Source organism: Strix aluco, chromosome 1, assembly GCF_031877795.1.
Source record: "Strix aluco isolate bStrAlu1 chromosome 1, bStrAlu1.hap1, whole genome shotgun sequence".
NCBI classification, from domain to species: domain Eukaryota; kingdom Metazoa; phylum Chordata; class Aves; order Strigiformes; family Strigidae; genus Strix; species Strix aluco.
The window spans coordinates 46,542,889-46,559,334 of NC_133931.1; the positions used below are offsets into that span (position 1 = coordinate 46,542,889).

The 16,446-nt window shown below is 39.2% G+C and overlaps 1 protein-coding gene across 1 annotated transcript in view; it reads left to right on the forward strand.

The window, feature by feature from the left end:
* LOC141921310 (ethanolaminephosphotransferase 1-like) overlaps nucleotides 1-16,446 on the forward strand; it is a 56,181-nt gene that overhangs the window by 35,627 nt on the left and 4,108 nt on the right. Inside the window, exons 6-8 of the mRNA XM_074819768.1 lie at nucleotides 1,877-1,985; nucleotides 12,319-12,367; nucleotides 14,583-14,763. Of these exons, the coding sequence (XP_074675869.1) occupies nucleotides 1,877-1,985; nucleotides 12,319-12,367; nucleotides 14,583-14,763 (339 nt within the window). The remainder of the gene's footprint in view (nucleotides 1-1,876; nucleotides 1,986-12,318; nucleotides 12,368-14,582; nucleotides 14,764-16,446) is intronic.

Sequence of the window (16,446 nt, forward strand, 5' to 3'; positions counted from 1 at the left end):
AGTCAAAGTTAAGAGTCCTTGAAAAACAACACATCAAAAATTTGCAGCCAAGGTTTGTTTTTTTTTTATACACCACATCTGTTAAATAAGAGGGAATCTCAACCTGTGAGTGCTGCATCACCAAATCCCAGGGCAGGGGATTCCCCCGAGAGAGCCCATTGCATCGACACTCCTGTTCTTAGAGGTGTGCTGACATCTGACAGTGATACTCAGGACTGCACTGCCAAAAGTACTGACTGTAATAATGGATAATACTGAAGTTCCTCTTTTATCACTTGCCAAAAAAGTCTGTTCAGAATTCAATGTGTGAGGGTAAATTCAGGCTCCACCAAAGCCAGTTGGAGTTTTGCCATCAACTTTGATGGGTCCAGGAGTCCATCCGTCATGTCTTACGGATAACATAATGCAATTTCTTCAGAAAGCCAACTGTTAGTTCTGTTGTAGTTGATTGCAAAACCCGTTATACACGTTCTTCCTTTAGACCAAAACTTGACTCACTGTCTTCAATGGCCCAAGATGTAACTCTGATACTAGTGCCTGCTCTTCTCCATTGCAGATCTGGTGTGCTGCTTGTTCTTGCAGAGGCAATTCAAACATCCAATTCTGCACTGCCACATTCAAGAAAAACTCTTAAAGAGCTACATACTGATAGGGCAAGAATCTTGAATTTAGAAACAGAGAAGTAAGTGAAGCCAAATACAGTGATAACTACATGTAATAGGGAGTTTAAGCAACATTAGTGTTCGGCTACTAATCTTAAACAGCCTGTTATCTAAAAAAGAGATTTTCAGTGTACCTTTAATTTAATAGAAGGCTGGAAATGTATTTATTGATGTTAAAAATGAAAAAAAAAACCAACAGTAAAAAATTAATATTTAAAAAAGCTAACGAAAAAGTAGTAAAATCTATCATACAGGTAAAGCTGGAAAATATTTGTCATCCCAGAGTGAGAAACTGTATTGAATGGAAAATATAAAGGTTACTGAACGTTACCTGGAAATAAATAGATGAATATGCAGTCTTCTAACTGCACTATCATGTTACACATTTAAAATGGTAAAACTTCAAGAATTTATGCCATAAACTGTCAGGAGGCAGTGCTGCTGCAAGCAGTACAATGGGTATGAACGTTATAGCTATAGGAGCTGTAGGGTTTTGATTGCATTAAGACTTCTGGCCTCAGCTGGGTCGCTGAATTAACTCTGACAAGAGAGTAGAAGCTACATTTACATCACTACTGAAACTGGTGGCACTTCAACATGTTAAGTGGAGTCTTGTGTTTGACTCCTAATGAAGTTTGACTGCTTGTTTCTTTTTGTGTCCTGTAATGATGCTATCTGTCAAACAAATTAAAAATCGGGGAAGACTTCAGCTGCCCTCCCCTTCTTTTTATTTCTTCATATTCAATTGTATTTTTTTTATTATTTCAGGTGACTTTTTTCCCCTCTCAGTTATTCTGATATGATCAGTTCAGGGGACTGAGCTGCAAAAATAGCCACATTGCTAATTCTGAAGTCTGTATGCAAATACAAGAAAGTGCATTTGCAGTGGGGAGACCTGGCTTTAAGAAGTGATTTAGGGATTGGGTGTTTTGAAAGGGTGTGTTGTAATACTTGCCACATGCAAACAGATGCACACATTAGCAGGAAAGTTTCTTACTGTATTTCACACATTGCTAATAATTTTGTTGGTGATCCTGGAAGCTGCTTCACTGTCTAGAAGTAATTTTTTTGGGATGGCAGCATAAGGTCTTATAAAGTGGAGATGAAGGAAAACAACAGATTTTTTTTTTATTCTTGCATTTGTGTTAGATGATAAGTGAAATTCTGTGCCTTTAGAAGTAAAGGATTGAAAATATGTCATCCTTTTTCTATAGGTATTAATAGCAGCGTATCTGCTCACCGGTGCTGTTGGTGTGGAAGTCTGGCAGAAGCCTTTCCTGTTTGGTTATTACATTACAGATGCATTAGTAATGTTGCTTATAGGTAAGTGTCTAGATCCATGCAGAACTGTACTACTTTTAAATTATTTTGATTAGATATTTCTTATATTTCCTTCATATTTCTTTTTCCCTTTGTAAGTGTTGGTTAGTCCAAAAAACCCCATGAATAGAACTGATTAAAAGGGCTAATACTGGAAAACTTTAAAAAAGTAGGTAATCTTGGAAACATGAATTACAGAATTACTATCTATGGTACACAAATAATACAGAAAATGTTTCTTATATGCACGTACAGTTCAGCGCTGTGTGCTGGCTGGCTGGCTGGCTCTCAAAGTCTCAGGAACTCCTCGTGTCACTTAGGTAAAATGTTGTTCACATTTTTACATATTTTATAAGTTTAATGTTTTGGCCTGCAGCACACTGTGCTCCAAAACATTATGGATAGGAGGAGTAAAGGGACAGAAGGCACAACTGTAAACCTGAAAAAGAGCCAGCTGGTTTCTAAGATCTTCTTTAGAATTACTTTCCGGAAAGAAGTGATGCATTTTTCATACACAGCAATAGGCTATTTGCTCATTATTTGATACTGTCAGTGTAGTTTGAAAAAAGCATCAACATTTTTCAACTGCTATAGCTGGACTGGAAACAAGAGCACTTACATTTTAATGAGTTAAAAACATGGTAGTCTTAGCTAAAAATGTGTATGAAAAATGGCTTTGATGTGTTGCTTGGAAGGTGAAGAAATTAGTATATAAATTTTAGGGATTTTTATATGAGCATGCAAGTGATGAGAAGAGGACACTAAAAAAACCTGTTTGACACAAACAGTCTAGACTTATATCCTAAGAAACATCTTCAGCCCTTGAGCCAAATGTAGGACTTGAATGTAGGTGCTCACCCAACACCAACTCTAACTAGGAGGCATCTGAGCATTTTAGGGGGGCACCTTTGAGTCCACTGCATTGACACGTGCTCTCACCACCCTCTCGCATGGTGAGGTCTTCAGCAGGTCCTGTCCCCAGCTTCAGCAGTGCTTCCCAGAATTCTCAGATTGGAAAGGACCCTGCAATCAGGCTGTGCTTTCTAATGAGCAGCATGGACAAGGACATGGTTTTAACAGTCCTTATGCTTTACCCAGAGTATAAAACTGACCATGTGTGACCCAGATTATAGAGTCATCTTCTTGACAGGCCTAGTTTAGGCACTCTGAGGAAAAGAAAGAAAGGAAGGGGAAAAAAACAGTGGTTGCCTTTTCAGTAGTCAACGAATTACTCAGTTTGAGAGAGGTGTAGCTACGACATGCCCTCTGGTGGCTGGCAGGGCGCTGAGGGCTAGGGAGTGATTTGTGCTCTCGGAGGAGCACCACAGGGCCAGGAGAAGTGGATGCTGTCTCGCCCAGAAGCATCAGGTTAGGCCTGCGTTGGCGTTAGGTGCTAGCATGGGCTAGTCCATTGAACACGCTCGTTCTGTGCTGCACACATCGCTGCTTTTGTTCCTGTCACTAAGGCACATGACAGCCTGGTCAGTGAGTACACTGATGGCTTCTCTTGCGCTTGGGAAGCCATGGATGAAGGTGTAATTCAAACGGTTCAGCATCTTAGGAAGGTTTGTGGTAGGGAAGAATGTCAACGTCATCAGATCTGCAGAAGTGAGCATCCTTTTTCATACTTTACCAAAAACATCTGCAAAGCAAGGTTTGATGGACTATGCCATTAACATTAGAAAGAACTACTGCTTCTGTCTCATGTGGTACACTTGCATGAATGGATCCGTGAGCAGAGAATTGAGTATTTCTTCCATCATTGTCCCAAGCACAGTAGATATAAGTAAGAGGCAAAAGATTTCTTTAAAAACATTGTCTCTTGCACACTATCCACAATGCCATTAACAGAGCAACTATTGCAGCTTAATTGTAGTTAAATATGGGTTTAAAGTATGCAAGAAGTGATCTTGGTTGAATCTATATTACAAAATTGTCACAGTGCTTAGTAAATCTCTTAAAAACAGACACTAAATTTAAATATTAAAAAAGTAGAATCCTTCCACCGGGAATCATGCTGCTCCAGGAAGCACTGCCATTTCACCACAGGTTTGAATCTCAGCTCACCAGTAATGATTAAGGGGGTTATCATTGGATAGCCTGTGTGCAGTGAATATAGATCTATAAAGTTTTAAGAAGCTTGCAGTAAATTGCAGGACCCCACTGTGACTGCAGAAAAAGTATCGGTCTAACCTACACCAAGGGCCGAACAGCCAGGAAGATTAAATTATTCTCTCCCTTAGAAAGGCTGCCACAAGTGTGTCTTGCTCAGCAGATCTATTTGTATCAGCGAGCCCACTCTCTGGCATGCTCAGTTAAATGCCTTTGTGGCTAGTTAAGAAACAAAGCGATGTAGTGGGCCTCTGATGCTTTTTACGAGTTAGTTTCCCAGGACTCCGGGAGGAGTCATTAAACCATAACTGGCTGTCCTTAACCATCTGATGGCATTTAGTAGTCACTAGTGGTCCTTCTAACGATGAACCTGTAGCTGCTCCATCAATATTTGGCATTCGTTTTGTGCTTTTACTGTTCTGTACACAACAGTTCAGCTGCTGAGCCGTTACTTCTCTGAGAACAGCTGGGCTTTAGCTAGTACCTTCTGTAGTGGGAAAAAATCCAAACAAGATGCAAGAGAGTGGGGTTTTTCAGATGTCTTTCTTGGAATTTCTGGGGGGAAAAAAGAAAAAAAAAATAGCCGACATATAACCTAAGAATGAACTCTGCAAAAGCACCTCCTCAGAGGAAGCTGTGGTTTCACCAGGTGATACTCACTGAGAATAATGGAATTTTTATCAGGTGCCAGAACACACAAAGATATACATAAAAGTGGAGCAATACCAGTGTTTAGATAAGATGTTCTAGGAAAGCCTCCCAAGAGAGAGCTTTACGTATGTCCCTGGCAACTGTCTAGCACGCTGTGAACACCTGTAGGAAGGCCAAGCCTCAGACTGCTGAACAGTGACCTCAGAGGACTGCCCTGTGAAGCAGAGAAACTTCTGCATAGTATTTTATGGGAATTTTTCAGCTACCCAGCAAACAGAAACCTGTAATTTTCATAGTCAGTGAATGCAAGTCCATCTTGCACATCCAAAACACACCTAGCTGCACACCAAACAAATGAAGAAGGCCATTCTCCTGTTTCCAGAGTGTGTTGTCCTGTCTGCTAGACGGAAATACCTTTTCTCTCCTAGCATGAAAGCAGCTAGACCTTTCTAAAGTTATGTGCCTGTGTCCTCAGTTGGAACTAATTACTTCTGCTCCCAGCAAGGCTCCTGTGGATGACACTTTGAAACCTCTCTTGGGATTTAACCACAATTGTGCCATAGCATTATCTGGCTAAGTAGGATCCCTTCAAAGGGCAGCGCTGGGGTGAGAGCTATCATTTATTTTCTCCCCTCCAGGGTATCCTAGCCTAGCATTCCCTGTCACTGTGCTATCAGGTTGAGAGCAATATAAAATATTTACAAATAAGCATTTTAAAACAGTCAATTCCCCACATAAAGTCTAGTACCACAAATGATGCTATAGACTTCAGAAGAAGATTTGCACTGACAGGTAATCATCAGTAGTTCAGAGAGCAGCATTACTAATTGATGAAGGTTTCTGTCTCACATTGCAATTAAATGACCTATAAGAGGTGTATGTTCTGAGTGAAGCATTTCCCATTCTTGGGACATTCATACTTGATCTCAATGAGACAGATTTTATAATGTCTAATAAAATTTGAGTTCAGGCTGCAATCTTCTCCTCACTGGAGACATTTATATGTCTTTTTTCCTCTACCTGACTGATCATTTCCATGCAACTTACTGGAAATTTCTTTCAGTTTATTAAATTTGTTCAGAATTGACCAGAGGGCTCAGAAGTTGTGGTGGGATGCACACAAACAAGCAAAGTGTTATCACATCAGCTTCATTCCTTAGGAAGCCAGGTTGGAAAAATGACTCCTGGATGCACAGAAAAATTCCTGCTTCTCCACAATATTAATTGCAACCACAAGAACAGGCATTGTGGTTAAAGGACCACTAAAGCATGGAGTACGTATGTTGTCCTTCAGTGCGTGGCACATGGAGCAGACAGTTCTGTAATCCAGACATGGTAGCACATTTGAGTCCGCTTTATCAGGTCAACAGTGCCCAGATCTGGCTATTGAAGCGTCTGTCAAAGCTGAGACAAATTTTCAAAGTACAGTTTGAACATGAAATGTGAATGGAGTACTAACATCTGTCAGAGTTCTGAAACTTGAACTTTCTTTTAGAGATGGGGCCAAAGCATTCAGAATTTTTTCCTGTGATGTGTATTGGATTGGGCTCTGTGCTGACTTTTGCAGTGTGTGTTCCTTGAGGTTCACTCCTCCTCTAAGCTACTTAAGTATATAAAATGAGGAATAAATACATAAATGAAAACATAATAGCAGCAAAAAAAATAATGATGAGACCAAGCCACAACATTTGAAACATGCTAAGTATTTGAATTCTGTCACAATGGGAAAGCACAGTTACCCATCTGAAACGGTGTCTTGTCCTTACACTGTGTCCTATATCCTATGCATCAAAGGAGGACACAGAAGTCCTTGCAGTGGGTAATTATACAGCAACCTGCCCTTTTTTCAGTGTCGGAAAATAATTAGGAGGCCATGGTCAAATTATAAATTGTTTCTGCCTCATACGGGTAAGTCATTCTGTAGTGATTTCCTATAGTTCCCATTGGAAAGTGGCTGATGGTTCTGCCTTACTGATGGATAGGTCAATGATTAAACATTAAGTGATCTGTTTTCAAAATGCCACTGCTCCGACAGGCTTTGACTAGCCTTGTTTGAACAGTGTGGTTAACATGAGTTGGCTTCTACATGTCTGTCACCAATTTAACATTTATTAAAGCATTGTTGTGACAGATTGTATGAGACTTCATTGAAGTAAAGGGTGTGAAATACTCACCTGTCACTTGAGATATATATATGAAAAGCAGTTGAGTTCATGTTTGGAGTAACTCATCTGAACCAGTCAGAACAATAACCCAGAAAACCAGAGTGCTGAAGGCCAGAGGCAGAGCAGTGTCATGGGATGCTAATTACAAGTGGGAATGGATTTGGTGGTGTTAGTGGTGAGGAGTCATTTCATGGGTGGTGGGAGCCCCAGAAGAAAGTCAAACAAGGGAGCTCACCTGGCGGAGTCCTTCTGGAAGCCAGCCTGGGCTTTTCATATAAAGGCACTGTTTCTCTTGTGTTCAATTCTTGCTGTGCCCAGAAAAAGAGAATGATGTGTACATGCTGTGTGAACAGGACTAGATCAAAGAAGCATCTACATCCATAAACTAATTTCTCAGTCTGTACTAAATCGCTCCAAATGCTAATTGGTAGCTTACAGCTTAGTTCAAGAGAGATATATGCAGTGTGTACTTCTTTAGACATTGAAAATAAGCTATAAAATCAACAAGCATGATAAATGTGTCCCTTTACAATCTTTATACTCAAGAAGTGTCTTAGATGCTAAACATCCAAAACATACATCAACCTCGTGCGTGAAGACAGTGCTCATGTTTACACTGTGCTCTTAGTCCCTGTAAAATAATTTTATACTGTGTAGGTCTGTTTGGGTGTATTTTTCATCTGTCCTTAAATTGCTTAATATATTCAGACTTTACAGGTTCAGATGAGTCTGAAAATTACATACTAATTTTCTAAGCTTTTTTTTTTTCAATTACTAAGTGTTTCTTAAGTTTGCCATTTTATATAATAATAAATGTAATTTTGTAGTTAGTGGACAGCTTTATATGCAATTATCTGTTTGCACAGCCAATTAAAAGAGTTGTCTTCTCAAGACATGCCTGAGAAAATCACACTGTTCCATAAAAAGCTGCTGTTTCAGTTACAAGTGCTTCTAAATGTTCTCCTTCTGATTCAGCTTGCTTCCAGGCACTGATCAGTGTGCCAAACATTCAGTGTGGTAAGATATTTTCACGTGTCTAGCTGCATTAAATGTGAAAGAAATTTGGAAAAAAACATGGAAAAAGTAATTAAAGATTTTTCCAAGCTAATATTGAGACCTAAATATTTTTAATCTTAATTTTTTGCTTGGTGGCTAAGAAAGGTAAATGATAACATCCCATTTCTTTAAACCAAGCATTGACTATGAATTATTAACCTAGAGGTTGAAAGGCCAAGCAGTATACTGAAGAAGGCCATGTGGAGGTGTGGCCAGTGAAGAACAAGAGAGGAGGGTGATAGTATTTCAGTGGTAGGGTGAAATGCAACTACAACTGCCTGCCATTAAAGAGTTGTTTTTTACTGAGCTCAACTTCTGCAATATGCCCAGGAGAAGGTCTGCACAGACCCCTTCAGTGCCTCCCAAATGGGAGGAATGCTCTAGGAAGTCTTTTTTTTGGTGAAGCATAGCAGGGATGGAAGGGTACTTTCCTGAATGAATTCCCAGAGTTTCCAGTGCAGTGTTCACCTAAAATTACACCCTTGTATTGCACTGTCTTATTGTTGAACTTTCAACTATCAGGAAGAGCCAATTCTTAATAAATAATATTTCAGTGCTTTTCTTAGGACAGTTTAAGGATGGTTCACTTGTCAGGAATGTACCAACAAACACGATTTATGATAGCAAAGGTGTGGAGAAGATAAACAGCTAAGATAAATGTTGTCCTTCCTTTGAAGCAGTGTAATTTGTTTAAAAATAGTGGTTTAGGTGTTTTGACTATCTGCTTGGAGTTGCTTCTTTATTTGGTGGTGTTTATAGTCTGTGAAGTTTGGGGTATTCAGGAACCTGGTTGCTTGTGGTAGGCTTTCTACCTTTGACCGCCAGCGTGGCGCTCTTCTGTTGGTTACTGAAATAGCGTTTTCTAGAACTGACAGTAGTGTCAGCAGTTTGTTTCTGGCCATATCCGCTCTTTCTCTACAATGAGCAAGTCTGTATTTTGCAGAAATGCCTAAATTAACTCAGGTACAGCAGCCACACAAAGTAACTGCGCACTGTCACGGAAGCGTAACCTGGCTGTCAGCAAGCCCTCAGTAGTCTTTAGGGCATGGTTTAAGATGTCCTCATGTAACTAAACTTAAATATATTACTGTTAGTCTAGACTAACACAGGGGACTGTACTATGGTATCCATCGTGTTCCAGCTTTTGGTTTTTTTTTTTTTGTTGTTTTTGTTTTTTTTTTTTTTTAATTCACTCAGCAATATGACACAGGGAACATCTTAGAGTTTTGGAACTGAATTTGAAAGCACCAAGTGAAATCTAAAGTTGTAACTAGAATTGATGGAATTATCTTTTTGATCCCTGTGTATCTCTGTGTTTATATATATATATATGGTTTTTATATATATATTTGAAAAACAAGATATACCTTTATTTCTGACACATCTCTAATCCTGAATTCTTTAATACATTGGTTTTTGTTTGTTTGGTTGGTTTTATGGACAAAATAATGCCTGATAAAGAGCTTTGCAAATGCTTCTTTCTCTGAAAAGGCAGTCAAGATAGTGCAAGGCAGAGGACTGACCATAGGATTGTACCTAAATCTGAGGATTTGGTCTTGATACATTAAGCCCAGCATGACACAAGAATTCCCTGTGTGTAACTGTGCCACCCATCTGTGCTTTAGTATTTCTGCCTTTAATACAGGCCTGTTTTCTTACAGTTGGGTCTCAGAATTTAAACCAGCTGGAAAATGGGGGAAAATATTAAAGCAGAAATTAAAAAATACTGGAAGAGTTGTCATACTTCTAATAAACACTTGATGAGTTCTGTTTTCTGTAATGTGTTAAAAATATCTAATACACTAAACTTGTGTTTTTGAAATGATTTTAAAATATAATCTGTGCTTTTAGGACATTAAAAAAACCAAGCTCAATCATCATCACTGGGGCAGTGCCTGGGTGGCTGAGGGCCAGAAAGACAGCAGTGGGTTTGCTTTCCAGGCTGCACCTTTTGTTCCCCGGACCAGCAGAGAATGGCAACAATGCGGAAGCAGCAGTTTAGCTTCTGGGCACAAAGGGATCCTTAATGCCAATTAAAAAGCAGACTTAATGAGTACCAAAAGCAGCCCCCAAGCCAGGCCTCCTTAGCTAAAAAAAGATGGGAAAGCAACATGTTGTAGGAAATGATGGAATTTTGAAAATCCCATAAGAAACAGGGGAACACCCTTTGCTTTCCCTACTGCATCCTCAGCTCTCTGCTAAAAGCAAAGACGTATAAAAATACAGAGGAGTAACTGGTGTAACTGCCCCATTCGGAAAGTGGCTTTTAGCTAGCTGGGGGATTGTTTGTGGTCAGTGTGTTATTTCTAACTAAAATGGCACTTCATAAAAATAACAAATTGTTGGCAACCATTGCTCTTTGAATTCTATTTCTAGTTCTGGTCTCTATTTCTGTTCCTCTCAGTTGCTTTTCTCCTAACAAATCAAACTTCAGGATTGCAGCAGGAAATTTAGATTTAACCTCAAGAGTCAGTGTTTTGTCTCATGTCTGCTCTAATGTGATACAGATGTTGGAACTGCTGTACGTAACTCAAGGTTTTATTGAACTAGCCCTCCCTGCCTAATAGAAAACATAGCCAACCAGAGTGCACGTTAAACACAGATCACTCTGAAGCCACTGAGCTTGTGAATTTTAGAAATATATTTACAAAATACTTGGTGTATATTACTTCAATTTCACATCCTTTAGCTGTCTGATATGGAATTTCTGCCATGGTAAAGAAGCAGAGCTCTTTATCTTACTTGTTTTAAAAAGCAAAACCAGGAAGTAAACATGTAAAAATGCAATACCTGAAATTATTTACAGGCTGGATATTATTTTTTTTCCAATTCTTTGTTTTCTCCTCTTTAAAAGATAACCAGAAAGATTGGAGAAGTAGATTATGTATTGCATCCCTTTATATTTCTTCTGTTTTCCGACAAGATCTCCACTGTTCTTGCTTTTTCAAGTTTTCCTTCCCTTGAGTTGCCACTGTGGCCAGAGTGTGCTAAACACTTGGGTATGTCTTTGATGAGGCCTGAACGGTAAACACTGACATTTCTCAAGATTCTGCTATGCCACTTTAGCCCCAGTACGAAGTCATCTGAAATCAGTTCTTTCCTCTATTCATTCTTATTTTTCCTTATTTCTAATAATGAGATTAAACTTTGCTACTTTTCTGTACAAACAGTACACTGTGTTTCTTAAATGAGAGTTTTTTTAAGGTAAAAACAGAAAGTTCGCCACATCAGAGTGCTTTTCTTGCCCATAACAAAATAGGAATTACATATTAATTTAGTGCACCAGAACCAATCCTTATGCCTTATAAAAGCCGGGCAGAAATATGTTATCCAGAGCAATCTCCAAGCAGCAAACAGACCAGAGAAAAACCCTTGATACACAGAATATGGGGGGAAGAAAAAACAAACCAAAGAGCTCTGCAGGGAAACAGATTTAAAAAGACTTACGTATATTTTCACCCGCTTAGGCTGACTGATACTGTGGCTTTTTTGTTTAAACCTCAGACTTCCAGTTCTTGCTGGAGGGCTTCTTTGGCCCTTGGATGGACCAACATATTTTGGATGTGGGTGTTAGACAGGGTACAACTGGGTCTTCAGGCATCTCTAGGACTGCGGGCAGCTGTGTTGGTAATACCAGCAGCAACGCAGATAGACACAGCGTTAGCAAAGGAAAATTCCTGGTCCTTTGTGGGTTAAGGCTGAGCTCCAGAAAAGTCCCAGCTGTATTAAAAAAAAATAGTAAAAAACCCTCACTCATTCAGATGATGGCCATGTCATGAAAATTGATTCATTTCAGCTATTGTATCAGCAAAGCAGATCATTAGTTGAACCTTAGTATATTGAACTATAAACCTGTTATTTCCCAGTAATGTGGGCAGCTCTGTTTGGGGTTAATTGTCTTTATATATTCCATGGGAAGGCTTTTGGTGTCAGACTTGGTTTTTTTCTACATAAACAGAGAACAGCTCATGCAAAATGGGGCTGTGATCTTTCTTGGGTCAAGCAGAGGACAATCATTGATTGGACAATGATATTATTAATTAATAATTATGACAAATAACTGATCCTACCTTCTAACTACATCTGAATTTTAAAAAATCTTTCTGTCTTGTCACGCATTACACAAGAAAATCTGTATCAGCAACTGTTTCTAGCAGATAACTTCTGGAAATATGAGGAAGGTTTTATTATTGCCTAAAGCCTCCAAACTCAGTTCATATCCTGTAATGAGTACAGGAATACTGAATCATTTTGAAAATAGCATGCTAGCTCTATTATCATATGAGAAAACTCTGAGGTCACCAGTGTAGCAGGACTGTGTATCATTACATATGAATCTTTTTCTCTTCCAGGCTTCAGTTTATTTCTTTCATTTCCACAAACACTATACAACATTCGCAGGTAAGTTAATTAACGTTAAATAAATTCTATCCCCTCACGTTTAATTCTGTTTATTTAAATGGTTTCCTCACTTGAGAAATAAATGTAATGCTTGAAGTAGCCTAGCTTCTTTCAGCCAGATGTTGTCCTGATAATGTAGTAATTCTGGCCAATTTTCAGAATCTGACTGGTTTATTTTCCATATTTATAACCTCTCTTCTTTTCCTTTCACTTGCCATTCTCCAGGCAGTCTCACACTGGTCCTGCACAGTAAACTGATGAAAACTCTGTAGTTACAAACACTGCATTTTATTTGCAGTCAAATGTGATTTGTAACTTCTATTTGCGCTAGGTAAAATTCTGTAGCCGATCATCCTGCACTCCATGAAGTACTTTATTGTCTTTCAGATCCTCTGTAAAACTCTCCTCTGTATGAAGTCTGCAGATAATTGCCATCAGATACAAGCTAGGCAGGTGGCAAGCTGTGATTACATCTAAGAGCTGGCTTGCTGCACCAAGGAATTTTATATACAGCTAGTTTATACTCCAACGGGCTATTTTTATTAATGCTGCCTTCCTCCACTAGTATTTGCTAGCTCATTTCACTCATCTGTCATGTCAGGTCTCTCAGGTCCTAAGTGTCCTGGAGGAGGGACTGTCATTTCCTGTCATCAGGAATCAGTGGAAATTAGTATTAACATTTAAATTTTTGGAGACACTATAAGACAATAATGCATTGCTCCTACACAGCCCCTTTTCATGTCATAGTACCCAGTGTCACTAATAAAAGCATGAATACCCCTGAGTTTGGGACAGGAAGAGTGGAGGGTCAGGAGATGTGGAGCAGGAAAGGCTGAGGAGCTGCAGAAAGGCTGAGCTTTGGGGCAGGGTGCTGGGAGCAGCAGCAGGAGGGGCCTGGGACCAGTGGTGCAAGGGACTCTGGTTCGGGAAAGACTGGGAGAAGGAGGACAGCATATTTGGGCATGTCAGTCCCTGGCAGGAGCAGCATTTACCCTGATGAACATCTAGTTTTTGCTTTCCTTCCTCTCATGTCAGGACTTTTGTTTAGTGTTTTCCTTTTCAAGTCATCATTCAACATAGTTTCTCTCAAGCCTTCCGGTGGGTTTATCATTCCTCTGAACAGAAGAGCACAGTAAATTTAAACATCCAGTCAGGTTTTCTTGATGGATGCACACACAAGCTATTTGGTGATGAGGGATTTGAGTTTTCCAATCATCTCTTCTCTTTCTTCATCCTGCTGCCTGTTCTCAGTTGTTATTTTATCAAAAGAATATTATTTTTTGGAATGAGAAAGGTATGTATTGGATTTATTGTCTAGCTGTTTCTATAAGTACAGATGTTCAGAGATTTTAAACAGGACATTTCCCAGTACACTTCAAACACAGGATTACTCTTCTGAACTATTGGTGTGTTTTATTAATGCTGCCTTCCTCCACTAGTATTTGCTAGCTTAATGGTTTAATGGTAGTGAACTTCAGTAAATTAAACCTCCTACTCCTTTTATAACCTCTGAGTTTTGCCTGAGTGAGAAAGATGCAAGATAGATGCAAAAGCTATTGATCTTACAGTTACCTTTTGCCTAGCTGATGTAAAATTCAGTCATTTACTACCTTTAATAGTACTGCCTTTAAAAGACAGCATAAAATATCCAAGAGAACACCCTGCATCATTAAATTTCCTGTACTCTAATTAGCAAAAAAAGCCTCCTCTTTAGGCTGTACTTTGGCAATGGTACAGGATTGTCTAGCACCATCACCTCTAGACCTAAACAACAGCAACACCTGCCAGCCATGTGCATGACTGTGTTGCCACTGAAAATGTGGGGCGGATTGGCTGAAGTCATTTCATGCCTCATGTCAGAAGTTTCGTCCTCTAAAAAATAAGTGTTTTGAATTCACAGCAAGCCTGCATGCTGTGCATTTGGATGACGACTATAACAATGGAGCTACTGCAGCTCCCTTTGTGTGTAATGATGAGCTGGTGAAGCTGACCAGGAGCTATGTGAATAAAACTATATATTTTTATCCCAGAAATAAATGTTACTTGGGTATCCTACAATTTCTCGTAAAATGTCTAGGTATCTAGCACATTTGCACAGGTAGTTGTGTTGCAAGATGAATTCTTAGGCTGAGTTTAGGCTAGAGTTTGAAGTTACTGTGTGGAAATAGAATGGATACATTTTCTTACTGCATAAAATAATTGTATTTATTTACAGAGCACATTTAAAGAAAACACTGAAGAATGATTCTTTGTATGAAGGACTCCTACCTCTTGTGTCACCTCTGTTGCTGTTCATTCTTCTTACAGTCTGGGTGGTTTTATCTCCGGGCAACATATTAGCAAAGCAACCAAGATTGTTTTTATGGATGGTTGGGGTTGCTTTCTCAAACGTTATTGTAAGTATGTTTGTGGTAGTAGTAGTATTTAGAGATAGCTTTCTATTTTTATGTGAATAAACAGAAGGGAACAGAAACTGTAGTTAAAAGCAGAAGCACACTGCTCTTCTACCTCAGTGTTATCCTCTCTCATATGAAAATACATGACAGCAGTTGTCTGGACTAGGGACACTTACAGTATGCAATATCTACCCTATCACAGCATAATATTATGAGGGTTCTTTTTTTCCAGGGTTTTGCCAACAGCCCTGGGGAGGCCTTACTTCCAGAAATAGAACAGATATTCCCCAACACATAGGCAGAACTGGGGACTTGTCTAAAGTAAAAGAAAGCTCAACACAGGCACAGATTTACCAGCAAGAGTAGGGGGGTTGTAGCCTTCCCCTGCTGTTGTGCCCATTAGCGTGGTACATGCATTCCTGTATCCTGCAGTTCAGCTGATCCTACATTTTCCCTTCACTGTTCAGAATAAGGCTGTATCACTAACAGTGGTTTTTAGGGAAAGAAGTGAAGAGATGCTGGAGCCTTGTGATAGCTCTTTTCTCACAGATTAGTTTCTCCTATACCACATCATTGTAACCAATTTCCCCCTTTTAATGCCTATGAGGCAACATAAACCTTGGTGAAGTAACAACGTGGGCAGCCAGACAGTAATGCTGAGCACTGCTGTTAATCCAGGGTTTTCTCCTCTGGAGGAGGCCATTTACCTCTTTTCTTGCCAGGAGGGGGGCAAGGGAGCTGCAGCCAAGAAGAAAGGTGTTCCTCGAGTTAATGCTAAATTACCCTAAAGAATAGTGCCAATTGTCATTTTAGAAAGATAGTCTCCAACACCATCTGAAATCGTGTCAGTGAGCAAGACTTCGTCCAATTTAAAAAGAGAAAGTCTTGAAGTGTCTTGCATTATGAGAGAGATCTTTGAAAATGTGGGATTTTAAAAGAGAAAGCATAATCCTGCTATAAATTTGTATTCAGGAACACAAAAGAAATTATAATGTTTGTTAGATGTATCCTATGAATGTACATTTCTGAGGGGCACAAACCAAAAAATTCCATCTTAAGGACTTAACCTCACAGAAGTTATTTTCAGATGTATAAAGTTTATTGTATGCATTTTTCATTATCTAATCTACCCCCTTTTCTTAAGAGAACAATGTAGATTCCTAAATGAGAAATATAATTATTTCATATTGGTGGGGAAACATGCTTTCAGAGTTTGGCAAATGGCAGGTTCTGCATATACGTCTTAACCAACTGAGAGCAATTGTGGCAGGATGCTTGCAGAAAAATAATAGTAAGGCAAACCAGAAGTTTCTTTGTAGACTGCAGTGCATTAGACATTGAGTGCAATGCATATTCTTCAGGCCTTGTTTTTGATTTTAGTGAAACATCTACTGCGGTGTTAGAGGTTCGCCTGAATTAAAAATGTATGCATGTTAGTGGGAATTATTAACATTTTAAAAGCAAGCATTAAAAATGTATGGGCGTTAGTTGGAATTTATAACATTTTAAAAGTGAAAAACAAGCCTGTATTTCCTTTCACCTCCTCTGGTCCCTTATACACACACAATTCCTCCAGCATCAGAGTAAGGCTTGTCATAGCAATGCTTTTCTTCTCCATGATAGTGACACACTGGGTTTCCATTATTTGTTCTGTAGACCACAAACTGCAACCCATGTTTCTCT